Genomic DNA, 27,762 nt, shown 5'->3' with positions numbered 1-27,762 from the left:
TGCGATAGACTGGCGACCTGTCCGGGCTGGGATAGGCTCCAGCCCCCCTGCAACCCTTCACGGCGGTTACAGAAGATGAATTATAAGGAACCCGTCTGTCTTGCAAGGGCACAGGTATCCGCCAACAATGACCAGATTTCCTCCAAGACTGGAAATGCTCTTGTTTAATATTGCAGCACAACAAGGCATGTGAAGGGGTCCAGGGATATTTTTCTGAGAGTCCTGAGAGGTCCCAGTCAACAAAAGACATTTAATTAATAAAAATTATTTAAACTAGAACTAAAGCAGATAAGTGGAAGTGAAGATCAGCAACCTAGTTCTAGTCCTATCAATGTAAAGTAACTTTATGTCAGTCTAAAGTATTACAACACTTAATACATACAGGGCATGAACAGATACTTTCAGTCCCATGCTTCATGTCTATTACAGGTTAAATGTCACTTTAATGTTCCCATTAAGGTCTTTAGCCCCGTTCCACTTGTAACACCGTTGCATTGATGGCTGTGGGCGTCCTCAAATACTCTACAATAATAGGATATGACCTCTAGCCATGCTCAGTGACTGGGCTTATTTATGACATACGTATTTCATGGTGGTTTCCATTTACTCAGTTTGCAACATCTAATTACAGCAAACAGCCACTAGATGGCATCATAAACAACAAATTAGCAGGACAGCAGAGTGGCGTAATCATTTTATGTATTTTAGTTTATTTATATATATATATATATATATATATATCAAATCAAATACTTAACAACACTGCACAAGCATTTTTCAATTATTTTCTTTTGCCCAGAGGAACACTGTATGAAACCCATGTAACAAACCTATTTTCATTTGGCCATAAAAGATTATAAACACCACAAATAATCTGGATACTGACAGACAAACGATTTATCTCTGATGAGAGGAGTCGATAACAGGCGCCACATTCACCTCCTCTCTGCTTTTTATCACTGACAGCGATGCAGAAACACACCTGACTGTGACATCTGTGTGTTCCTCCAGCGAAGCATGTGATCCAGTAGTTAAACATCCGTCACAGAGAGAAATCAAGAGAACAGTGTCTGTCCAGGCAGGTAACAGTTTTTCCGAGTCATTCGTGATTATAAGATTTGTTATATATTTGTTGAACGATAATAGAATAGATGTTCTCCAGCATACTAATCTGTCACTGATGCGTATGACGGTCATTTATTTCCAACATGTTTGTTGGATGTAAATCTGGAATGAGATGGGATCTTACATTGATGCTGCAGTATGTAACATCTCCTTTTTATATTAATAGATATTAATGGGTACTTTACACAAACTGGTTTAAGAAGAATTCATAAAATGAATCGGTCAGAGAAAACTGTACAACCGAGGTCACAATGCTCTGTCTTCCATTCAAAGCTTCTTCAGCTTCAAGATAATAATAATAGACTAATCCATGTAATATTATTATTGTGAAAAGTAGAAAAAATATATTGTAAATGTTGAGAAAAAAACATGCAGTAAAAATGATGGAGGGTTGTTGTGACCTGGTGTAAAGACTGCGTGACAATTTCACACTCAATTTTCTCTGAATTGATTCCCACGTCTCTTTTTTATTCATTTGGATAATTAAGGAAGAACAAGATGCACTTCAGCCTGATTATCACTGTATTGCAATTAACTGCGGCTGTTAGGTTTTACAGTTCACAAAGAGGATGTTTAAGGGTTTATGGTACCGCAGAGATTTTAACCACAGATTGCATTTCAGGCATTGGAACCAAGTCTCTGTTCAAACTACAGTCTCAGCTGAGAGAAGACTTGGCTCAGAAAATAAATCGCTGATTTATTCTGAGGATTTAAAACTAGAGTTGACTGAAAAAAAAAAAGCCAAAACCAGAGCAACCAGGTAAGTGAACGCATAACAGGACAATACTACACACTGAACGTTGAATATGTTTGAATGAAAAAAACTTAGGAAGGTGGTCATAATGTTATGCCTGATCGGTGTATGCAGAGAGAATAAAAGACTTCCTTATGCAGGTATTTGCTCATCCGTTGCTGGTGCTGTGTGACAAAGCCGTTGCTGTCTCTAGAATTCGTGTCCAGATGAATACTTAATTTAACACACATATAATATTTAATCCTGCACAAGTTATCTGGTGTGTCCAGCACTTCAAATGCACAATTTCCCCCATCTTTTGCTCCAGCTGGCTGATTCTTATAGTATCTGGTTGTTAACCCCACTGGCTGGAACCTATTAAAGAGAGAAGACAGAAAAATAGAAAGTGATACCTCCTCTAATGAACTGGACTATCGTGCATGAACGTAACTGCAGGAATTAGAGATAAAATGTACATGGTAATATTCGACTCAACCGACCTCTTTGAGTGTTAGCAGTGCAGCATATCCCGTCTCCTCGTCCTGAGCTGTAGACCGGGGACACGCACACTCGGCTGCTCGGTGCCAGGTGAGTTAGCCGTGTTGAACGGGTGGTGGGAGGCAGGTAGATGGAAGAGACTGAGGGCTTTGAGGTGGAGCTGCGGGAGTTTTCTCTTTCCCAACTGACCCAGTAGCCTTTCAATCCTTCCTGATCGGCCTTCCATGCTACTTGCACCTCCTGTCGCTCCACTGGTGCCAGCTGAAGGTCACCCAAGGCAGGCATAGCTGTTTCGGGGGAAACAGATGGAAGCGAAGCAGGATTTAAATCTGGCTAAGCGAAGCTGATACAGCGAGAACAAATAGGAATGTTTCTTAGAAACTCTAAAGTGGCAATTTCTAAATGTCAGCTTTCAATTATGAGAAAAATGCAATGCTTTTAACCTGAATTATCTTGAACTGCTTGAAATTCGTGCACACAGAAATACAAATATCAATCTGACAGTGTACCTTCCTGAGTGCATGCCTTCACAGACATGGCTCTTTCTTTTCCATCCGCATACAGAGCGCTGACTGTGACCAGATACTGAGTCCCCGGTTCCAGGCCCGTCAGTAAGGTTGAGTTTTTCTGGCTTTGCAGCGTCACCGTGCGGACATGACCACTTGGAATCGCTCCATATTCCACCGTGTACCTTTGCACCTGAGCCGGCTGCAGGGGACCCCAGCTGACACGGATCTGATGAGAGCCAGAATCTGACAGGGAGACCTCTGCTGGACTTAACACCTCTGAGGGAGCAGGGGAGGAAGGGACAAAGGTGAGAAGATGACTGTCACGATCAAACGATGAAGTATAACGGTGCAGAGGTCACATGTTTGTACACCGCGCACAAAATGAACAATCGCCCTGCACAAACCAGCTGTGTGATTTACAGCCTGCAGCTCTATAAGTCAAAGCTTGTGTGTGTTATTGGAAACTATAAATTAGTAGACAGGAAGGTCAATAGCTCCCAGATGGCGTGAAAATCCATGTAGAAAAAAACCCTCCTGACAGGTGCTCAGCCCGTTAGATAACTGGGTCTCCAGTTTTATAACGGTGGACATTTTAATATCTACCTCTCAATGATGGTTAAATAAACTCTGTCAAAGGAAGAAATGATGAATGATCTCTTTAACTGAATGAACGTTCAGATGAGGTGGTTATGTAAACTATTTAATCCTAGCTCTTCCTCTGTTTATCATTATAGGATTATAAAGACACATATATTAAAAGAGATTATTCCCTAAGAGTCTTCTTACCAGGAAGTGTGGTGAAGTTTACAGACAGTGTCCTAAACAACCCCAGGTTGGACTCTGGGCGCAGAGATGCTGTGTAGGTGGTTTCAGGCTGCAGGTTGGTCAGCTCTGCCCTGCTAGAGTCACTGGATACACGTCTGACCTCAGAGTCGGTTCTTCTAATGGAGTTATACAATAGTTCATAGTAACCACTGCCTGCGCTTAGAACAGGACGCCACTCCAGCACAGCACTGTGGGAAGTCAAGTGAACAACCCTCAGCCGATCTGCACGAATAATTTCTACAGATAAGACAAAACGGGGGGAGGGTGAAGGGAAGACAGAGATAAAGTATGAATCCACTGGAATGAATTATTAAAAGTAATTTTCCGGTCAAAAGATATCACTTATCTCCAGCTTCCTGGAGACCCTTTTTCTACTAAACGCCACATTTCAAACACACACACATACTGATGATGGCCTCCCTCATGTCATCCGTGATGATGTTGATGTTATCTATGTCCACAAACTGCAGGTGGGACTCCAGAGGCGGTGTCACCGCACGTCGTAACACCTGGTTGTTGCCATGTACTGTCGACACAGCTAACACAGAAACACCCCGCGCCTTCAGCTCCGACATCGGACTGTCCACGTCTCCAGGCTGCACTCCATCAGTCAGCCACAGCAGTACCTTTGGCACATTCTCCTCCGTCTCTGTCAGGAGCTGCTTGGCCACCCTTAGTGCCGCCTCAGTGTTGGTGTCTCCCTGCAGCTGTGTGATACGTTGCATGGCTTCCTGCAGACTTCCTTGATTGTTGTGGACATCCAGACTGAACTCCAGGTGAGGGTTGGTGCCCACCTGCAGCAGCCCCACTCTCACATGGCCACGGCCCAGTGAAAAGGGGCGAAGGAGGTCGGCGGCGAAGAGCAGCATGCGCGAGAACTCGTAGTTTGCTATGCTTCCTGAAGAGTCCAGCAGGATGAGAATGTCCCCTTCACAGCAGTTCAACACTGTGCACAACAGGGAGAAAAACAGGAAAGTATGTCTTCAGTCCATATATCTGTCATATTATCTATGGCCACACTAGCAGCTTTGAACTTTGGCACAGCACTGAGATACATAATATGACATAACTTTTATCAAATATCTTTTGTCTTTGTTTATTGCATAGCTATTATGTTAGTCTGGATCAACGTTATCAGCTTTAAAGAAGCCTCAACATCCTCCCTAAGACGTTGGATTACATCAAACACCGCCACGTTTTTAATCATTAACCCGAAGTTTTAATCAAATGTGGCGACTTATTAAGCGCCAACGCCACTTCCACAGAGATACTATAAATTCATGGCAGTGATGAATCATCTCCTTGTGACTGCTTTAATATCTTCTCTGTCATATAAAACTAAAAGTGACACTGATTTAAGGGATCTTAGGCAAGGCTGATCCAATTGTCATGGGCACAGTCACTCTCCTTGGGGAAGCATTAATAAAAAGAGTGACAGATAATAACAGGAATATGAGATGTCTTATTTTATGCATGACTCCAACAGCATCAAGGCGTCAGAAAAATATTACTCTGAGAATAGTTTAAATGGAGCTACACCGGGGGATTTATGAAAGTCAGGAAATGGTCGAATTGTTCACAGACTGGAACTGGAAACTGGATCTTACACCGTAGGTAAACCAGTGGGGGAGAAAAGAAGCAGTGCAGGAAGAGAAAGAAAAAAACACATATCATTTCTTTGGGATTTCTCCGCTTGAATGAGCACATACTGCTTTCTCCATCTTACCCCGCCTCGTTTCTCAGAAGCAATTGTGCTCCATTTTGTCATCAAACAGTCGTCTTACTGGAATAATTTTCACATACAAATCAATTTTACGTGCAAGCACCATCCTGCACACGTCCAATAATGACTCGCTTTGTTCGTCCTGGAAATCAGCGCTCAGTGCATGTGACTGCTAGTAAATAAAATACTGGTTAAATGTGCTTGACATTCAGAAGTAATTCCTGGTTGTTGCATAACATGATGTACACATCCGTGTTATTGCATCAATTTGTCCATATCATTGACATTTCATTTGTATTTCCTCTGCAGGACACACACGTTATAGTAATTAAACAGCAAATATAAAAAAAGCGTACAGGTGTCAGGCAACACCTGAATGAAACGCTGATAACTTGAATCGACTGAAAGATGAGGGGAAAAAGGTAGAGGGGTGAACAAAATGAAAGAAACGTATGCAAAGCCACACACAGAAAGGCAGAAACGAGACAGGCAACGCACAAACAAGCCAGAAAAATGAGGATAGATAGTCAGATTAGAGCTGCAGAAGGAGGTGCAGAGGAATCGCTCTAGCTTTGCATTCCTCAGAGGAAAAGTGCATACGGACGTGCATGCGTGCTGGAGATTTGAGCATGTCATCTGTCGTGTAACTGGCCTCAAGCTGTGCCAAGGCCATATGCCACGGTGCAACGCAGGAGAGATGAATGAAAAATATGTTAATGCTTCCTGTGAAGTTTACAGCGTGCGCCATCAGCATGCACTGACATCAGACAGACAGATGGTAGACCGTTCAACCCATGTTAGATCAGAGTCGGCGATGGCCACTTCTATACTCCTGGTAATATAGAACATTTTACACATTAACTGTATGCCTCTCTAAACGATGACAGATTTCGTGGAGAAAGCTGCAGATTAATTAAGAATTCCACACATTCCACACTGGTTCTTTTTAAGAGGATCTGTGACTCATCTAATAAGTTAAAATATTTACTTTTAATTAACCGTGGCCACCTGTGAGCACCACCACATTCTCTATGTCAAAGTCAGCATTTAGGACAAAGCCTCTATTGTTCTTAAAAATACAGAAGGACTTTTCATCGAGGGCAGTGACATAACTGAAGTAACGCAGAAGCTGTAATTGAAAAAAAATAAAGGGGGGGGGGGTTCCAGTTTTTAATCTTTGGGATCCTTGTGTACTTATCACATCTGCAAACAAATCACTGCACAGACTAACGTATAGCTGTAGTCTAAACAGATTCACTGATGCTAGATCAAGCAGTGGGTCTGTGCACGGAAACCTGGGGGGGGGGAGGTGGGGGTTTGCTGACAAGCCCGGCTCTGTTCAAACAAAACCGGCCCACCTTTAAAGCTCACTAATTAACATGTTGTGTCTCGTTGGTGCAAAGAGTCTAAAATGAGTTTGTGGTTTCAACTGTGAACTGTGTGCAAGACTATTAGCTGGAAGCACGATCTCCCTTAAATCTCACTGGTTGCCTGGCCACTCCTCACAGAGAATCACAGAGCCACAGAGTCTAGAGCCACAATTAGTATTATTACACTTTAATTATGCACAGATTAAACACACAAGATATTTACTGGTGAGCTTCATGGGGGTGGTAGTAGTGGATTCTGTTGCTGTTGTCCCATGTCAGCTCTTTCTGTGTTAAACTAAATTAACCACCTACTGGCTGCAGCTGCATATTTATCATTATGACTCATCTGTTGCTTCTACGTGCAATATGCACATCGTGTACTTCCGTTTCTCAGCCATTTCATTATTTTAGCATCCAACCTCATGGGTAACTTCAGATTTGCTTGTTTGTTTGGAGGTCGTGACGACCTCTGTCCAGCAGCATCGCGAGTCCACAGAAAAATACATGTACCTGCTCTACATTGTCTAAACTCCAAGCTGCATCCAAATACAAGAAGTAGTTCTGCGGTTAAAGGAGAATGCCATCAATTTAATAAACTTGGTGACCGCAGATTTATAACGCTCAGACGTTGAGCCGACACAGATCCGGGGTTTTTTAAAACTTGACCCCTAAGAGTTGGAAAACTTCTGCTGCACCAATTTTGACATGCTGTTTCTCTCTATCTCCCAGCTTTATGAAGGAGCAAAAATCATGTGCTGTGCATCCCATATGGACCCAGGCAGTCACATTCAGCTGAGAGCTAGACGACTTATTTAGGTGCACTCTTCAAACGGGCTGAGGTCCAGTTTGACTGGGAAGTCTTGAGGTGGTGCCCTAATGCGGAAAATGTGACATTGTCCATAGCTTGTTACATTTAATACACTCCAATAATTTTTTCCCCCTTAGGAACTCACAAAAACAACTCTGTTTTGTCCCAAATTAAACATTAGAAACACTGAGATCATCTTAAATGGTTGGAGATTTATTTACTTGTGTAACTCATGTAAAATACGTTTATTCTGGGAAATATGAGTAATAATTATGCAGAAAAAGAACCTCTTTTGGAATAATTATATAATAATTAAATTATTGTTACTGATACATGAATGTATAAAGTGCATCTTACAATTTTAACCATTTATATTTATTTTATATTTGACTAAAATGTTACCCAACAACACATTTTATCCAGTAATCTTATATTTTTATGTTGAATCCCAATCTGCATATTACACTATTACACTAGTACAGTTTCCAGATAAATGACAAATGCAATATTTTCTCTCTTAAATGTGGTGAAGCGAGAGTGCTCTGAGTAAATACACTGTAAACCTGTTCTCCCATGAAATAAAGAGAAATATTCTGCACTGACATTAGCTTAGAAATGCATCAACTAGACCCAACTTTATTTATAGAGCATTATAAATAAGACAACCACAGCTGACACAGTGTGCTGTACATAGGTGAGAATAAGAACACAAGACAAATAAAAACAATTAAAAACCACTAAAATCACTAATCAAGAGCAGGGTCTCATGCTGGGTTTCACGTACTGGTGTAGCCTGGAGCAGTGGCTTTTTACAGCAATCATTATTACTGCAGATAATAACCCATCTTAGATCATAAACTGTTGGCAGCCATATAATAAAAATGCACGCCTCTCATCTGGACTCCATGTGGAAATGATCCAAGCCTGTGATAGCTAACCAGCTTTGCTCACATAAAGTCTTACTTCTGAGCCAAATCATCAACATTTATTAACAGGCATCTCTAAATATTTTACTCACTGTAGTGAATGCGGCTCCCTAGTTTTTGTAGGCGACTGTTGCTCTTTCAGACCAGACTCCATGCAAAAAATGTCAAAATTTGCCAATCTGAATCCATAAGATCAGAGTGCAACGTTTCTGCTTGTGTATCGTGACTATGTGATGTTTCTGTGTCATTCGGCCACCTGTCTGCACTTCTTATTTTTCGTGACTGTGTCCTAGCCAGGTTATCAACTCACCTGCGGCAGGTACAGTCATTTGCATGTAGCTTCGCTGCAACGTCGCCCACAGAAAAACGCAAAGAAGGAAAAGGCTCTTCATCCTGTCCTGACAGCATTAACAATCGTGAATTGTGAGATAACCATTAACGCCGCTTCCCATCGCTCAGCTCTCCGTGTCCAGTGATCCAGTCTGCGTTATTACGCATCCCTCTCCTCTGAGTTTCACTCCACTCATAACTTTTTCTTCTTCAGGAAAGCACCTGCGTCACGCGTGATTCTCAGCGCAGCAGTCACAAGGCGGTGCACTTACTTCCTTTAATGCCACTCTACTTTTCCAGCAGTCTTCTAAAAGGTTTCCTGGCTGCACACAGTTCACTTTCTTCACTCCTCCTCCAGCTGCAGAGCCGGGAAATTAAGTCATCGTCACTTTTTCCTGAACTTTGGTCTGTGATGGGACTTCTGAGAACAGATGCTTTCTGGATGATTGCCTGCCTCCCCACCTGCAGAGTAATTTCGCCCAGTCCAGAGGTCATCACATTTATTTATATAAACAGATGATGTGCTCTCGTCCCCATCAGCTCCCCATGTGAAACAGAGACCAGAGAATCTAATCATAAGCCAGGATTGAATGTCTGCTGCGGCCGCAAGAAAAACGATCTAATCTGTTTCCCCTGCACATGACCCAGCACTAGAGGATTTGATCTCCATTTTCTCCGGGAACACCCTTGAACCTGAACCTCCCTTCCAGCTGACCACTAAACTAAACCCCGCTTTGTGAGGCAGACGGAGGGCAAGACACCCATTTGGATCAAGCTGCAGCAAAGAAAATCATTCAGCAGTTCATTAGACAGGATTACAGTGAATACCACAGCTGGCACAGAAAGATATTTATACGCATCTATCACAGAGGAGTACAGAGGAGTCTGTCTCAGTCTAAACAGATAAAGATGAAAAGCTTAATAAATGGACGACACTGACTGAACGTGGCCTCTTGGGATGAGAGTGCCCCGCACGTGCCCACGGCCAAGATGGCGCTTCTATTACCTCACTTGAAAATAATGTGCATAATCAGACTTTGCTCTATTTGTGACACAGTCATTTAATCTTTTTTTTCATTTGGTGCCTGAGGCCGGGTGTGGTTCAGGGTGGGGTGGTGGTAGACAGGAGAGACATAGTGTTTTATAGAAGACTTGTTTTGATTCTTTCTTTAGATGCAAGATAAAAAAAATAAAATACTTTTGCTTACATACCAAGATGCTATCACTAACCAGTAGACGCAGATGCAGGTCTGTTCACGCAGAGTTTATCTGTATGTTGTTCAGGGCAAACTTTAATCACTATAAAAACATCTGTTGGCGTCAAAACAATACTGGAAATAGATTTTATGATTTTTATTACGTACGTGCGGACATGCTCGTTTTCTTTCTAGCTGAGAGTTTGCAGTAAGACACTAAATATGAAGGTCAGCCTAGAGTAGCACAAAGACTGCAAACAGGAAAACACCTACCCCGGTTTGGACTAGAAATATTCCTCAAGTTATGAATTATAGATTAAAGGGGGGAGTCTTGTCCAAAGTCACATGTTTTGAGTCCACAAAGATCTCTTTGGTCTTTGAACAGATTAAAGGAATAATACACAGTAACCTGTTAATTAGTGACTTTTAAGATGTGATGGAAGGAAGATTCAGTTTAAACTGTGCCCAGCTTTAATCTCAGCTGCTGGCGGTGGCTTCATAAGGAAAGGACAAACATGAGAGTGGTATCAATCTGAACATCTTCCTTCTAGCGGTAATTAGATAAGCATAAATCGCAGAATGTCAAATCATTATTTTAATATTATAGATTTTATCTTAAATATCCACAGAAATAAACTCACCAGACACCCCCTTCATAAAATCATAGTGCCTTGATCTGAAGTAGAGTCTAACAGGCTAATAGGTTTAGTTTAATCAGCATCTTATCTCATATTTAAACCCTGTGTTGACTTATTTTTCAGTCTGTTGTCATGAATATCATTAATATTTCACATTTAAACCCCAGCAGCTTTTCATTGAGACTTCATGATTTAACCAGTTTATTTTCCCCATCCTTAGGCACGACAGCAGCATCAGTCAAATAAATATATCTAAGATATAACTGCTGGACTGCCCTGACATTTGGTAGAGATGCTCGTGTTCCCCTATGATCTGTGATCGCTAGTGATGCTACGTCAAAAACCAGGGTGAGCTGGATGAGCTAATGAAATGAGATCAGTGTCAGAAAGGTCAAGAGGTCACAGAGCGGTGGTCCACTGAGTAGCCTACGAGTTCTTAGTAAGAACCAGAAAAATATACTTTTATAAAATTTGTAAATACTCTTGCATGCATTATCATTTTACTACCACTGCTATCTTGTGGATTTAGACACCCAACAGAATGTGGCTTTTACTTGTAGGAGTTTTCCATTTGAGGGCGGCACAGTGGCGAGGTGGTTTGCACTGATGCCTCACAGCGAGAAGGTCCCGGGTTCAAATCCATGGGCCGACTGGGGCCTTTCTGTGTGGAGTTTGCATGTTCTCCCTGTGTCTGCGGGTACTCCGGCTTCCTCCCACCGTCCAAAGACATGCTGGTTAGGTTAATTGGTGATTCTAAACTGGCCGTAGGTGTGAGTGTGAGTGTGAATGGTTGTCTGTCTCTCTGTGTTAGCCCTGCGATAGACTGGCGACCTATCCAGGGTGTACCCCCGCCTCTCGTCCGATGACAGCTGGGATAGGCTCCAGCAGACCCCCGCGACCCTTCAAAGGAATAAGCGATTACAGAAGATGAATGAATAAATGAGTTTTCCATTTGATACTACTGTTTTTTACAACCTGGACATTATTTCTGGCATAAAATACCATCATTTACTCACCCATATAACTTTGGTGTTATTTGGACTCAACAGGGAATAGCACTAGCGTATCATAAAAAAATATTGGTGAAATGAACGAGTTTCACGGCAGATAATGCGTTATTTAGAGGCTGCATTTCGGTGCCCCAGTCACTCCCACTATATGGATATACGCGGATCTAGATATCTGACGAACGACTCCAAATGACACCAAAGTTATATGGGTGAGTAAACGACTGTATTTTATGCCAGAAATAAAGTCCAAGTTGTAAAAAACAGTAGTTCCCCTTTAAAGATCTGAATACTTCCATCACTGGTCTTTAAGTTAAGTTAGCAAATGTTGGTAATGTTGCTAATATTACACTAAACCCTAACTACCTTTAGTTCAGTCAGTAGCAGACGTTTTGGAGATAAAGTCAGAGAGGCCAGGCTGAGGTGGTTTGGACGTGCTCAGAGGAGGGATAGTGAACATATTATATATAAGGATGCTGAGGTTAGAGCCGCCAGGCAGGAGGTCTAGAGGAAGACCAAAGAAGAGGTTTATGGATGTAGTGAAGGAGGACATGAAGGTAGTTGGTGTGAGAGAAGAGGTTACAGAGGATAGGGTGAGATGGAAGTAGGTGATTCGCTGAAGAAGAAGATTAAATCATAATGTTAATAACGAGCAGTTGTTGAGATACGTTTTCTTTAAAATGATCCGCTCTCTTCAACATTTCATCTCACCGCCGCATCTCTGCCTGTCACACTTTAAGAGCAACGTTTTAGCATCTGTTTGAATTGGATAGATTTCTATATTCATGCGTATAATAAATAAGACACTTTCTTTTCCTGCTCTTCCACCTCAAGCTCTATTGCTCCTAACTCAAACTACACGAAGGTTGTGTGAGCAGCGTTCCACATGCATGCTGCACAAAGACGAACCACCAACACTGTATCCTCAGAGTAAAAAAAATAAAAAATCACAGTCTTGTGAACCAAGTGGGGAGGTGTGCTATTAAAGAATCATTTTTATTAACGTCACGTTGACGAGCCCCGTCTGTGCCGTGGAGCCCTGCTGATTAACTTCAGATTAATATGCTGTCAGTTCTCCGCCTCAGCTGCACAATTAACAGGATTTGTTATCACAAAAGCACAGTGATGGAATAATATTGACCACACAGCGCAGGAGGAATTAAGCTGTAACCTATTTCCCTTTAAGTCAGAACGTGTTCATTATGAACATCTGAGGGTGCCCCAGTGATTTTTTTAGGCTCAGCGGTGGAGGCAGAGGAAGCCCTGAAGGACAGCTTTGAACAGAAAAGCAGGGAAAGTGCAGCATACAGAGCACTTACAGGTATTGATTAAAAGGCATTGACTAAAAGAACAGATTAATAGGGATGGAGGCTTCCTACCTACCTTCCTTCCTTCCGTCTTTGTGCTTGCAAGTGTCTGGTGCATGTCCGGGCCTGCGACAGCAAGTAAGATCGAAAACGGGAATTTCCAATGAAGGGTAACCAAAGGCATCGTTCTCTTCTCGTTTGCATGGACAAACATGTACATGAGGAAAACATGCGTGCATGCGTTTTGTGAGTCTGGGCATGTGTGAATGCGCGCGGGTGAGCTGGTGTGTGACTGTTCTTGACAAAGAGCCAAAGGGTGCAATTGAGTGAGTGAGACATTTATGGATTTTCCACACTGAGGTTTTACAAACATCCACTCTACTGCTAATTATCGCCGACACAGGCTTCTTCTCCGGAGTCGTAAAACATGGAGACGACAGTTTGCTTGTTTTGGATGTGCTTTGAGGGAAGGGAAGGACATGCTTGTACTTTTAAAAATAACATACAAATGTCGAATTCAAGTGAAACAGTATTTTAAACAGTGTGGGAACCTCTGCTTTTTCCCGATCCTTAATTTTAACCGTGGATGCTGGTTAAACTTCTTAAAGGAGTCATCAGAACAGAAGGTTTTCTCCTAAGATTTACAGTAACACGTACTTTTCTGGCGTTTCACCACCAGCCAGAATTGATTTTTAATTTAATTCCAGCTCTCACTAGCTCCTCCATTTCCTTGGGGTGTTGCATTATGGGAGAGCAGCGCGCACCAGAGCCACACTCGAAATTGGCAACGCTGTGTTTGAGTCATGCTGGAGTTACTGTTAATTACAAGTTCCCAGCAGAAATACTGATGGCGAATTGTACACACATCTGTTTTGAAAGTCACGATTAGAGCTGGAAAACTCTGATGTTTGTGTAATAGTTCTCTGAAGTATACCACTTGGGACTAAACAGAACATAGAACGGGTTGTGCGGTTCAATCCTCGGTACACGGAGCTCATGCTGAAGTGTCCTCGAACAGGACGCTGAACCCAGAGTTGCTCCCAGTGCTTGACATGGTGCAAGTGGTCAGATGTGTCATTGTCACTGTAAAGTGCTTTGAGTACCAACAGGTAGAAATGTGTTATATAAATACCATTGAATTACCTTATGACTTAATGCCCGTAATGTTTTTTCATATTTTGTGATATTCACACAACATCTTGTCGACTCAGCATCCCTCGTGTATAACATGAACACAGCAACTAGAGTCTGCAGTCGTGTTCATCCTTGTTTAAATGCTCTCTGCAGCACGAATAACAGAACTATCTGAGTTTACTAATGTTTGCTAGAGCTAAACATAAAATACACATATTTCCATGGCTGATGGGAACTCATAGCGGTGCTGTAGGAATAAAGGGATCCTCAAAGCTATCAGGATTTTCCTCTGGGTGCAAGACACATCTGCACAAATCATAATGGCTGTAGTTGTGAGTGGTGTTGGGCAAAAAGATAAAACTTCTTCAGATTACAGGATTAGAGAAGACCTCAGCTTGTCTGACGAGCTTCTTAAGGGCCCAAGGACATCACCAGGCTGGCCTCAGATCTCCCTGACGTCACTAGGCATGAGCTGGCCCATATCTATCTAACCACTGAGGTAAGCTAGCCTATCCACGTGTCTTTTCATGAGGGCATTGATGCTGAGACCTTCATCAGGGTGTTTTGTCTGATCCTCTCCTTTGTATGGTACGATGCAGCAGAGATTTTTCGGGCCCCCTCCCCTCTGTGCTTCTCTGTTCCAAGCTCTCTGATTTTAATTGTGTTTATTACATTTTTTTAGCAGATGCATGCTTTCAGTACAGGGTATATATTTTCAGTACATGTTGTTTTGTGTTAAGCTTTGCAAATAACTTAAAAAAAAGTCATGTAATTTATATTCACTTTTCACACCAGCAGCAGCTGCCTCACCAGAGTAGAGGGCGACAATGAAATGCTGCTAGCATTCATTGCTAGCTAAAAACAACAATATGAGAATCGATGATAATGAGCTGATGAGAAACACAAAGAGGAGAAAAGGAAAAAAGGGGGAAATTAAATTTTATAACTTTTAACCTTTTGACATCAGTCGATATTAATTGGTTCTCAGTTTATGATCGATGTCCACATACATTCATTCATTCATTCATCTTCTGTAACCGCTTGTTCCTGTGAAGGGTCGCGGGGGTGCTGGAGCCTATCCCAGCTGTCATCAGGTGAGAGGCGGGGTACACCCTGGACAGGTCGACAGTCTATCGCAGGGCCAACATAGAGAGACAGACAACCATTCACACTCACACTCACATCTACGGCCAATTTAGAATCACCAATTAACCTAAAAAGCATGTCTTTGTACGGTGGGAGGAAGCCAGAGTACCTGGAGAGAACCCACGCAGACACAGGGAGAACATGCAAACTCCACACAGAAAGGCCCAGTCGGCCGACTGATTAGAACCCGGGTGTCCACATACAGTGTTGTACATTGAAAGAGTTAAAGACTGACAGCAAACAAACAAAACTTGATTTTATAGACTAATGTTGGGGCCTTTTTTTTTTGTTTTTTGGGCCTCACAACATTTTCAAGGTTAAAACCTGTTATGCCTTGGTTTTAGAGTAAAGTTTAAAATTAGTTTTGAGCAAGGCTTTATTTAGCTGAGTTTAGTTGTGTGTGTGTGTGAGTGTGTGAGCATGTGCGTTAGAAAGCTGGCACTGAATAAAACCTAATCACCAGTTTCAGAGCTCTGTCGGGAGATGAGTCCATCAGAATAAATAAAAACTCCTCAGCGTCAGTCTAGAGAGCACTAGCCTTCAGCTGCCTCATAAAACACGGAGAAGCACTTCATAAATGCAGTTTTGGCTCCTAGCAAAGATCTGAGAGCAGTTTGCCAATTAGTTACTGCGATAACGTTCTCTGGAATCATTCTCACATCTCATTCGTCTGTTCATCCATCTGGAGGCTGATGTGGTTGACTGGAGAGTTACCGATGATGACGGGTTCCTGACTCTAACACCATTTACCTGCCGGAGAAGCCGGAGTTGCGTAATCGACATTAATGTCCATCGGTCACATTTCTAATCAGATAAAAGTCCTTCAATGATCGTTATGGAGCGAGATGCAAGACTTTTGGACGAGGAAACAGAGTGAGGGAGAATCAAGCTAACTGTAACAGTTCCTCTCTTCCGACGCAAGACCGGGAGAACGAAAAAAAGCAGTGTTTGTGCCAAAAGTAAATATGATTCAGTTATTTTCTGGTATGACTGGGACCACGTTAGGAAATAGACGGTGACACTTGAACCTGAACATAGATTATGTGTGCTGCATTTTCAGAAAGCGTGCAGAGTCTTTTATGAAACACTGAAACACACATTCTTCAGTAATGGGGCAAGTCTGAGCCCAAACTAAAAATCCAAATTAAATGAGGCTGAATTAATGTGAATCAATGGTGAAATTCCATTTCATGAAGACGAAAGCTGCGTATTTTGTTTTAATCTTGTTGCTCTAAGCCTGAACGAGGTAACTGACAAATCTTCTGTATCATTTAAAGTTTATATCAGCTGACCTTTGTGACTTTTATTTCTTACACTAATCAGCCTTTGTTTTTGTGTCATACGCAAACACAATCTGACTTTGTTCAAACTTTATGCTTTTCCCGCTGCACAGCAGGTCACAACCTCAATTTTTCAAACAGATCTGATGTACAAAATGCTAAAAATGTTGCATTTATGATCAGTTCTTACAGTCTGGGACTCTTGTGCATTTCCTAGCTGTGGCTGTTTCACAATAAAGACCACCTAGTGTTTAGCACAGCAGCAGCGGCTTTAGGAAATGTTCTGCTTGCAGTGACTGACGCTCTGACAGGCGGAAACAGAGCAAGCAGTGAGCAACGAGGCTGATATGTGGGAGATAATATTAAACTGGATTACATGCGTGCCTCATTTCCCGGGAATTTGAATGCAGCCCAGGAATGTCAGGCTCTGGCTGTTTCAATGAATACAACTATACGGAGAAGTAATTACTGAATGTTAACGCATCAGAGGGCTTTGGTGGAAAACTGCTGACCATGCATGCATCAGAAATCATGGGGGCATTGTAGGAAAAACCAATGCACATGCATACACATCAGACTTTCTCTAATCTTTATGCTGTTTCTTTAATATTTGACTTCTTCACTCTTTGGCTGTATATTTATAGCACAGGTGGTGGTGGTGGTGGTATGTGTGGGTGGGGGGGGGGGGGGGGGGTCACAAGAAGAAAAGGTTGAGATATATATTAAACAATGAAAATCTAACTTTGACACCAGTTAAAGATGATGGTATCATCTGTGATGGATGAACAGCCTAAATCAAGGTTTTTAAATCTTTCCACAAATCCAAAGACGTCTCCTTGTAAGGTAAAATACATAATTAACCCCAATAGTAATAGTAATGTGGAAAGTTGTAAATTAACAACAAATGGTTGAAAATGAGGTAAGAAAAATAAAAGTCTATATTGATTATTAAATAAAAGAAAACCTAGGACCTAGACACCGTGGTGTTGCTGCCACATTTTTCTTCCCAGCGTCATAAGGATTTAAGTCTGCTGCCTCCAAATTTATCTCAGGGCTTCAAAAACACCAGAGATTAACGAGCTTTCAGTTTCATAAAGTGCACAAAATGATGAACTGACTCTTTGACGCATTTTAGAATCAACTGCACTTCATTTTGATCCCCAGCACACTGACCACAGCAGGGGAAACGATTAGCTACCTGCTGATGTTGCTGATATTTCCTCTGCAGTTACCAGAAGCAGCAGCCTGTATCACACAGGCACGCCAAGGTTTGAGCCGTGCACAGATAAATCGTGTTTTCTCATTGATTTCTGGAAGGCTGCAGAGAATAACCACTGGTACAACTATAAAAACAGCAGAGAGGTCAATATTATGGTCACACACGATATGTCATTACTTGAGCACACAAATGCACACACTGATTCACCTTTGTCTGGAGCATCGGACAGGAACTGACGGGGGAATAAATATGGCATTACACAACTGTGTGACCTGCTGTGACCTGAGGCCAATCAATTAATCTGAGCTTTTCAGAGAAGAGACAGATCAGTCGATCTAGTGACTGTGCATTGGACATGCTAATCACAGCTCAGAGCTGATGGCCTGTCAGGGCTCTGAATGACTGTCACTCTGAGGCCTTAGGTTGTAATTCAGTGGAAAGTCAAATCACTGACAAGCAACTACACGTTCCATACTTGTATGAGAAAAAAATAAATAAAAATTGGCACATATACATTATAGCTGTCAATTATTGGTAGTATTTTAATCCCCAACTATGACAGATGCAGATGGAGATTGGAAATGGTTTGTTTTCTACTAACAAATTCAGAGGACTGTTTGGACACGATGCAGTCAGAACGGTTTAAGAGATTCAAGTCTGGAAAACATTAAAAAAAAAAAAAATCCATTTACCTGAAAATAAATGCACGCTCTGCTGCTCTTATGAAGTTGGTTCACCAGCACTGAATTACCCGTGAATTTGTTACATTATGTAAACAAAACACTTGGTAATTGTAGTGGAAATTTTCTAAGTACTGACTATCATAACAAAATATTGATGAAATGAACGTGTTTTTTAGCAGATAGTGTGTTATTTAGAAGCTGTGTTTCGATGCCCCATTCACTCCCGTAGTGGAAAAATCCTTAAGCACTGACTGTCTTGTTTTTGCTCACACAAGCCAAAACATATCTGCACCTGCTCAGCCGTTTCTGTGAGAACCTTCTCAAGGTCCCACGGTTGTTGAAAAAATAGAGACAAAACCTCGTACGAGAGGAACAAGAACCAATGAGCAGAAAGTAATTGTACAACGCCTTGTTTCAAAGATAAAAACCGTCTGCAAAACTAAAACTGTGGAGAGAATCTGCGGAGTTTTTCACAGATGATTCTTCCCCCTTCATGAGCGGTATACCTTTGTTTTTTTGCAATAAAACTCACAAAGACAAGACCTTTGTTTTGAGATCTTTTTATTCGAAGTAGTGAAAAAATCCACTACACGAGGCAACAGGTGCCGTCTAGAGGCCGTTAACTAAGCTAATGAGCAGGAAACTCAGTGTTGTAAATGATAATGAAACACTGAGGCAACATTATCCTCAGACATGTTAAAAAATTACTCTGTATGACTAAATTATTAAATATTATTAACTTACCGTCCACCTCCAAAACAAGTGTCACAACTCGTAAACTCTGACCTTCTGAACAGTTTCCAGTCAAAGGTCACAAATAACATAGAACATGGTGAACACAACTCCATTTGTATGCATATTTTCATATTCTCATTATTATTGTTTGACAGTGACTGAGTAGCTGAGCTTAGTTCAGCTCAGAGCAATTATTTGTTTGGCATAAGTGTGGTTGTTTTCTTTCTTTCCCAGAGTGAGAGGATCGATACCCGTCTCATATCTCTGTGTTAAGAACAGAACGTGGTTAGCTTAGCTTATCTTAAAGAAAAGTTGGGAAACAGCCGCCCTGGCTCTGTCCAAAAACACTTTGCTATATAACTTCAAAGAAAAAACATCCCCCTGCCTCCTTTCTTTCCCAAGCAGAACATTATCAACCTATAATTTACGCATATTTTCATCTTGCCTACCCTGTAAACATGCACATGCGAATCTACACATCAAGGCCCAACAAGTAAAAAAAAAAAGGCAGATGGCGTCTAACAATCACTTTGTATTTTGTAACTGCAGAGTATATGAAGACTTTTAGAGTCTGCATGTAAAAGGGAAAATCTGATGTAAGTTTTATGTGGAAATTGTGTCCTCAAAAAATAATTTCCTGTTGTATATAAACCTGTAAAAATTAATACTTTACAGCGTCACAAATAAATAGGCTCATCAGTTATGATTTTCCAACCATCTGCACAGCGCTGAAGAGCCGACACAGGCAGCGTTTGTCATTAGCTCTTGTAGCACGTGTAGCATCTCAAAAGACAGATATTTTTTTTAAATTTCCAGAGGCCTTCAATGAGACAAAAGGAGAATCAAAACTGGATTTTCACACATTACATGGTCAACATGCCCCCCGAGTTAATGACCCCGTTTCTCTGCAGGCCATAAAAGACCAGGAAATGTCTATTAATGAATGTTTAAAGTGATGTTGAAACTGATGCATTATTACTGTTGCTTCCAGGCTTTCTGTATCTTGCTGCTCATCCATTTTCGAACACCTGCTGCTGTATTTTATTCTCCAGCATCTGCTCAGTCTGGAATAAAATCACGCCTCCAGGGTCCCTCATATTCCCCATCTACTGTCTTTATCTTCATAGTCTGGAGGCTTTATGTTTACGCTTGTAAAGCACTTTTTTCCCAGATATTATGTCAGTAACGACTTGATGGGGGAAGACTGGAATGATTCCAGTTCTGTCTTTTCATTGATTTGTGCGTTTGTTTGTTACCATTGACTTTTGTTTTGCTCGAGGAAGCACACACACCACATGCCCTTTGTTCACCAGCAATCTCAGTGAAACAGATTATGTCCACTAGAGATACAGGATTGCGAACCATGCTGGCAATTACATGTAGCTGTCTGCTGTCTGGGTCGGTAGCTACTACAAGAAAAGTTTGACATTTGGGCAAATTTGCTTATTTTTCTTCCTGCCCAGAGTTAGATGAAGAAGATCAATAATGTCATTAAAGACTGGAAGCAGGAGGAAGGAAACTGCCTTACAACTTCAGACCTAGCCAGGTTAGCTCATTCCCACTGTGTCAGTCTTTATGCTAAGCTACATTTGACATACTCTGAGCACTAGCTAAAAAAATGCCACACATACACAACTGTGGTGTTGATCTTCTCACCAGATTCTCAAAACTGAAGCAAATGTGAATTGTCTGTCTCCGAGGTTTTCAACAGTTTAGCTCCCAGTCAGCTCTTCATTACAACTATGACCACTTCACTTCTGATTTTCAAAGTGGTCAGACAGACATTGATAGCTAGCGTGTCGTAAAAACAGGTACGCCATTGATGGGATTGTGTTTACCGAGTTCGTCCATATATTTGCTCAGGTGGTAGCATCAACTGTAAGTCGTGAGAACCCTGCTGCTAGGCAACTGTTGCTGTAGGAGCCACAGAGGCTAACAGTTAGCAAGCTAACGACCAGGTAACATTAAGTAGGAGATTCAGAGGCCTAATGTAAGAATGAGGCTGATGAGAATATCTGTATTTTCCACGGACATATTATAAGATTTGTAAAGAAAACTCCATGTGACTAAATGAAAGTATATAAACTTAAGTTCCATCTCCACCATTTCTGAAAACGTTAGCTAACACGTCACAACTCGAACCTTGCTGAAGATTTTCACTCACGAGGTTGTGAATTCCACAAAAAGGAACGTTCAAATTGACTTTTCTACGTGAGTGGAGCTTTCTAAAATATTGCCAACAGCCCCATCTTTTCACCACGCTGTTGTATTTCCTACACTAAGCTGCTCAGTCGTTAGCTTGCTAACTATTAGCCTCACTGGCTGTTTCACCAACAGTTGCCTCGCTACTTTAAACTGAAAAAGCATGAGAACCCTGCTGCTAGGCAACTGTTGCTGTAGAAGCCACCGAGGCTAACAGTTAGCAAGCTAACGACCAGGTAACATAAAGTAGGAGATTCAAAGGCCTAATGTAAGAATGAGGCTGATGAGAATATCTGTATTTTCCATGGACATATTATAAGATTGTAAAGAAAACTCTATGTGACTAAATTAAAGTAGGCTATACCTTCCACCTCCACCATTTTTGAAAAGTTAGCAAACACGTCACAACTCGAACCTTAGGCTACTGAAGATTTTCACTTACAAGGTTGTGAATTCCACGTTCAAACTGACTTTTCTAGTCAACGTGAGTGGAGTTTTCTAAAATATAGAGAACAGCCCCATCTTTTCACCACGCCGTTGTATTTCTTACACTAAGCTGCTCAGTCGTTAGCTTGCTAGCTATTAGCCTCAGTGGCTACACCAACAGTTGCCTAGCAGCAGCGTTCTCGCTACTTAAAGCTGATGTTACCACTGGAATGAATTTCCAAGCATTATGTGTGCACAACTTGTCGTGACCATGAGCTCACCGGTTTCATTCGAAGGCAGCACATAACCCAGACCTTAAACCTCTGCTGTCCATGTACATGATATCTCACGTCACAGGTGAGAGGGTCGACTCTGACATGGATCAGTGTGTGAACTGGTGTGAGACTTTGCAGGGAGGACATAACGAGAGCATTGTTAGGAGCTGATGGTTAACAGCTTGAGTCTCAGCTTTTCTTCTTCTTGTCAGGGAGGACTGTTTCTCATGATGACCTTTATTTCTCCTTCAGGCCATCTGTCGTGTATCTTAAGGATGTTTACATTTCTGGCTCTAATGATCAAATGAATGTCTCTTATTCATCGTTTTGATGTGGAGGTCTGTGCATTTCTGTTTGCTCTTACATTTTTCACTTGTGCCTTGGTCTCCATGGTCTCACGACGTTGTTTATTCAGTAAAATGTAACACAGCACTTCTGTTCTGGGTTATTTATCAGTCATATCTCTTGCCTTTCAGCTTCTGTTGCTTTCCAATAAATAAATAATATCTGCCCTGAGGCAGGCGCAGTTTAATCCCACAATCCTCTAAAACATTTACCTCATGTGACTCTTTTACCCTGAGGTTTTGATCCATATTGAGTCCAAACTCAATACAAATGTAAACTACGTATTAATTTGACTGTATTTTCTGTTATAAACTGAGTGTTTTAAATCACCTCCTACTTGTTCTTTTGTTTGTGCGCTCACTGGCTTTCTCCCATGAGAGAGCCTCATACGTCGACCTGTCAAATCTCCGTGAACACACGCAGAAGCAGTCGGCGCTCAGATGGCGAATGAAGCAACAAAGAGACAGGTGGAGGAGTGAGGAAGGATGAGGGGCATTCAGCAGAATTTCAGCCCCATATATCTGGCTGAGGCGGAAACACAGACGGCGAGGAGGTTTGGAAGGATTTGAAACGGTCTAAGTTCTAATCTTTGCCTCCAGGAATAAAATCTGGTGAAATACAGAAGAAGCACAGGTGCTTGACGAATAAACATGATACTGATCTCTTTGTTTCCTTGTCCAAGCATCAGACATACACCGATCAGGCATAACATTGTGACCACCTTCCTAATATTGTGTAGGTCTCCCTTGTGCCTCCAGAACTCGTTGTGACTCATCAGAGAATGGACATGGGTCTTCTGAGGGTGTCCTGTGGTGTCTGGCAACATAATGTTGTTAGTGGGGGCCTTTGGGTCCTATGGGTTGAGGGGAGGGGCCTCTGTAGATCAGAGGCTTGTGATGACTTGTTCCTGAGCCAAGGCAAATAAAGTCATCTTTTTTTTATTATTACAGAGGCAGATTTATTATTAATTGTGCTGTTATGTGAATATCAACTACACAACTGCACAAATAAAATCAGTTCACTGTGTTTTTTTTGTGCTAGATTTAGGAAAATAGCCCAATATAACATTTGCATTAGATTTGGTATATGTATGAGTTTTCAAATCATGTCAAAATCATATCAAGCACCTTTCACAAATACATATCGACAAACATATGAAAAATACATCAATATACTGTTTATCCGCAAGTCAGGTTCACACTTTCAACTAACTGAATACACAAATATTTTCACAATGTGATCATCTAGAATTAATAAGCTGTAGAACTACTGACCTGTATGATTTAGGAGAGGACAGCTATGTAGTACAGTTTGTAGCTTTTACCTAGCGCTTTAGCCTCCAAGCTAATAGAAGCTCTTCTGGTTTACTCGCCTTTGTGTGAGAAAACGGTCATGTTTTGTGATTGGTTTTCCTGGGTTTCAGTTTCCTGTTTTATTTTGTTAAGTTCTTGGTCTCCTGTTGGTGTTACTCCATGTTTTCCCCTTTGATGGGTTCATTGGTTTCTCCTGTTGTGCTCCGCCCTGATTTGTTTCACCTGTGTCTTGTCACCCCTCTGTCCCCTGTGTGTATATATAGATCTGCCTTCCCCTTTGTTTGCCGTCATGTCGTGCTTGTCTCTATACTTGTTACTTGTCACCCTTCTGTGCTCATTTTTTTTTCATTGAACACCTTTTGTTGCCAACTCCTGCCTCAGCCCGCTCTGTCCTGCATTTAGGTCCTACCTGCATTACCCGCTCACCCCTTGACTAAAACCGTCTTAGTAAAGTGTTAAAGAGACATATTCTTCTTTAAGGAATTGGTGGGAACCAAAACAGAGGAAAAAATGATGTATTTTATAACTTAATATGTAATTTATTGTTTGATATAATACAGTATTTAGTGGCAATTAATGGGAGGGATGTTTGCATTGGATTTAAAGCTTGTAAATGGAGGAAACTGGCACTGCATAAGCCAAGACTTTTAGTTTCAGACCTGTGGTAGTTAAAAGCTCTAAAAGCATTGGATCGTCAGTAAATATCTTCTATCAGCAGACCCCTCCTTTTCAAGGCCGTGCAGGATCAGACAACACAGGCTCAGAGTAAAGCTCAGCACCATGGTAGACATGCTTTCTCACAGGTTTTCTACATGTTCATCAGATTCATTGTTATCTGGCTTTGTCACTGTGAGTACTTGACTACAATCTGCGCTCATCACTCTTGATGCTTGTTTTATTCTTTAACCCCAAACTCATGACACTGTCACAGCTGTGACGCTTCTCACTGCCGTCGTCCAATCAGCTCTATTGTCACACTTGAGGCACCAGCTGACTATCATCAGCTGTTCTCAGAGTATGGAGAGGAACGACTGACCACAAACATCTCTGCCTGACTATGGCGTCGTGTGGAGGGTTGTGGACATTATTCATAATAGTATGGATTTTTTTCAAAGTCCTTGTATCTGCCACTGATGTCAGGGACTCCAGCTCTGCCCCTACTACAGACGCCGCCTTCTGATATTAAACAATCTTCCTATTGCCTCCTGAGGAAATAGAGACGGCTTTGACCTTTTTTGTATTCTGAGTCCATGTTAGCCGACCAGTCCAGTTTTTGATCCAGCTGAACCACCTCTACACACTCCCCGTTGATGGTTAGGGGCTGCAGGTGGAGCCTGGACCTCCGGAAATCCACTACCATCTCTTGATTTTTTCTCTAACATTAATCTGCTATTAATTATTAATATTATTATCATGATTTTAATGGCGTTTTCAGGTTTAATCTCATAATTTGATGTATATTTTTCGGTCTGGGGACAACTGACTGAAGACTTTAGGTCAAATCTGAAGAAACCTTTTATTAATTATAACACAAATGTCTACATGGACCTGGAGTTGGCATTGTTTTCTCAAACTATTTCCAAGGTCGACTTTTGAGACGACCCTGATTTAAAGTCTTTTGACTGAATTATGGCAGCTGAACGCACATGTCAATGGGTTGATCTCCATCAGGAACACTTTGAGATGTAGCAGTTACTCATGTGCATCAGTCCCTCTGATGCAAAAGTGGTGAATCCACACTTTCCAGTTTTTGTATAGTTTCTAATAAAGAACTGTGACGGACAATTCTCATTGTTTATGACCATTACAGGCCAAACAACAAACCTAGAAAATATTTTGCAGATTAATTGATGGAGTCATTAGTTGAAGCTCTTAAGTGGAGCGTGGGTGGACCGTAATCCAGAGTTTACACAGTTATGGCCTTTGTGGCTCTAAAGTGTGAACAGGACCAGAGTAGGTACACCTTATGTTGTTAAAAACCCTTTCTCGCAACACATTGTGCATGCTCTGTTTTATGTTCAAAATGTCAGGCTCGCATTGTCCCGATTTAATGATTTTTGACTGTATTTACTGCAGCACCACAACAATCCACCGTGCAGCTTTTCTGCACATTTCATGTCTTCAGCACCAGAAAACCACAATGACCTCCAGAAACCTTTTGAAGTGCAGCCTGCTAAACATCAAAATACAAACAAAAACACGAGTTTGAAATGTGCGAGCCTCAGGATTTTAGTATTTCAGATATTTTTCTATCCTCTTTCATCTCGCTCCAAATCATGTGTGTCATGCAGGTAGTATGTGTTCAGAGCCGTACGGCAGATAAGCAGTTTTCTCCAGATGTCTCCAGGCTCAGTGTGCAGACTCCTGTCGTATTTGGTTATTCCTGCACGGCTTTTCACGTATTTCCTCTCACCTGACCTTTCACTCTTCTCGACTTCATTCCCAATTGTCGCCCTCACCTCACTGTCTCTGACATCCACCGCCTGCTTCCTCTTCATCAGTATTTCTCTTTCATCTGCCCCTGGGGGCACGCTGAGGAGTCTGGCTTTGCTCCCGGCGCTGAGCATTGAGAGGGAAATGGCAGAGAGGGAACCGGTTTATTTATGGGCGCTCTATGCCTTGTGCATGACTTTACAGGAGATTTCTCTAAGGGCCTTGCATGTATCCGTGTGTGTGTGTGTGTGTGTGTGTGTGTGTGTGTGTGTGCGGTGATGATGGCAGGTACGTCGCTGGAGAAAAACACGTGTCAAAACACCATTACTGCTGAGAATGTATGCACAGCAGCAGAAGGACCCTCTACACGGGAGTTGAGAGAAAACTCAGCAGAAGGAACAAAAATAGATTCGGAGTGAGACTCAGGAGGGGAGAGCTGTTAGTTTTTAGAAGTTTGGTGGTTAGAAGTATTGTTCTCAGAAAGGTGACTATTGTGTGTGTGCCTTACTTTGTCTTCTTTTACTTTTCTGTCAGTCAATAAATCCCGATCAAATACACAAGCAATCTACTAAAATAAACACATTATTCTGACAATGTAAAACTGGAATTTGATGACAAATCCAATGTGGCCATGTCTTTTCTTTCTCTCTCTCTCTCCCCATTGTGTCTACAAACAATGTCTGACCAGTGGAATAATAAGTAACACACTAGTTGTGGTTGTTTTCTATACGATGCATTCAGGGACACAAAGGCTGCCGTGGAAACAGGTCGAACTGCGTCATGAGTGGTTTATGCGGTTTAATAAAGTGGCAATGTATTCATATTGTATGACTATAGGGACACTGCACATTATTGGCTGCTGGACATTAAAGCTGCATGAATCAATGACGAGACCACACACGCTGTTTATAGCGACACATCCAATGAGAGTGTTTGAATCATTGCTGGGTCGGTTCAGTGTGACCGCTCTCGTGATGTTTCCACGGCAAACTGTCAGTTCGAAGATTTTGGTTTTGGTGGAGCCGTGGAGACTTTACACAGTGGAAGCATCCTGCCGTGGTTTGCTAGTGAAAAGCTTCAAGGTTCATTTTATGTAAGCAGCAACTCAACACAGCTGTACAACTGTAATCTGTTAACTTTAAAAAATGAAAATAAAAAGGGCTATATCCAAATATCCAAATATACAAACAGAGACACAGGACTGAATCCAAACCGCAGACATCCGGCAAGAAGCTACTGAGACCTGAAGACAGAGGGACTTTACAAACCAGTTTCTCGCTGGCCTCCGTGAGCGTTAAGTGTGTCTTTACAGTGTGGTCTTTGAGGGGGGGAGACCCTCTTAGTAAACGTTTAGCAGCTAAAGAGACAGATTCTTCTCTAAGGAGTTGGTGGTGACCAAAACGGAGGAAAAATTCTATATTAGCGTCAGTAACTTAATATGTATTGTTTAATATAATGTTTAGTGATAATTAATGGGAGGGATGTTGGCATTGGATACATAGCTTGTGGAGAAATGGAGAAAACTGGCACTGCATAAGCCAAGACCTTTAGTTTCAGACCTCTGGCATATGAAGCT

General features: G+C 41.7%; 1 protein-coding gene across 1 annotated transcript; it reads right to left on the bottom strand.

Annotated features, from left to right (window-relative positions):
* Nucleotides 1–337: 337 nt before the first annotated feature.
* Nucleotides 338–9,292, bottom strand: LOC311487007 (von Willebrand factor A domain-containing protein 1-like). The gene is made up of 6 exons (XM_084543088.1): nt 8,828–9,292; nt 4,097–4,636; nt 3,652–3,927; nt 2,866–3,141; nt 2,359–2,643; nt 338–2,233 (listed from the first exon to the last, which is right to left on the bottom strand). The coding sequence occupies exons 1-6, from the start codon at nt 8,907–8,909 to the stop codon at nt 2,214–2,216; spliced, it is 1,479 nt and encodes a 492-aa protein (XP_084399214.1). The 5' UTR covers nt 8,910–9,292; the 3' UTR covers nt 338–2,213.
* Between the last annotated feature and the right edge of the window lie 18,470 nt (nt 9,293–27,762).

This window comes from Chelon labrosus (genome assembly GCF_963514085.1).
Source record: "Chelon labrosus genome assembly, chromosome: 4".
Lineage (NCBI taxonomy): Eukaryota > Metazoa > Chordata > Actinopteri > Mugiliformes > Mugilidae > Chelon > Chelon labrosus.
The sequence above is the reverse complement of the archived record's forward strand: the minus strand, read 5'-3'. Positions and strand labels throughout refer to the sequence as shown.

What these genes read in the sequence shown, in the direction of transcription:
- LOC311487007 (XM_084543088.1), bottom strand. Translation starts at nt 8,909, where the DNA reads ATGAAGAGCCTTTTCCTTCTTTGCGTTTTTCTGTGGGCGACGTTGCAG. An exon ending in AAACTTCACCACACTTCCTG is followed by an intron (nt 3,142 to 3,651) that starts GTAAGAAGACTC and finishes CTGCTCCCTCAG; the next exon opens with AGGTGTTAAGTCCAGCAGAG. An exon ending in CACTGCTAACACTCAAAGAG is followed by an intron (nt 2,234 to 2,358) that starts GTCGGTTGAGTC and finishes TCTCTTTAATAG; the next exon opens with GTTCCAGCCAGTGGGGTTAA.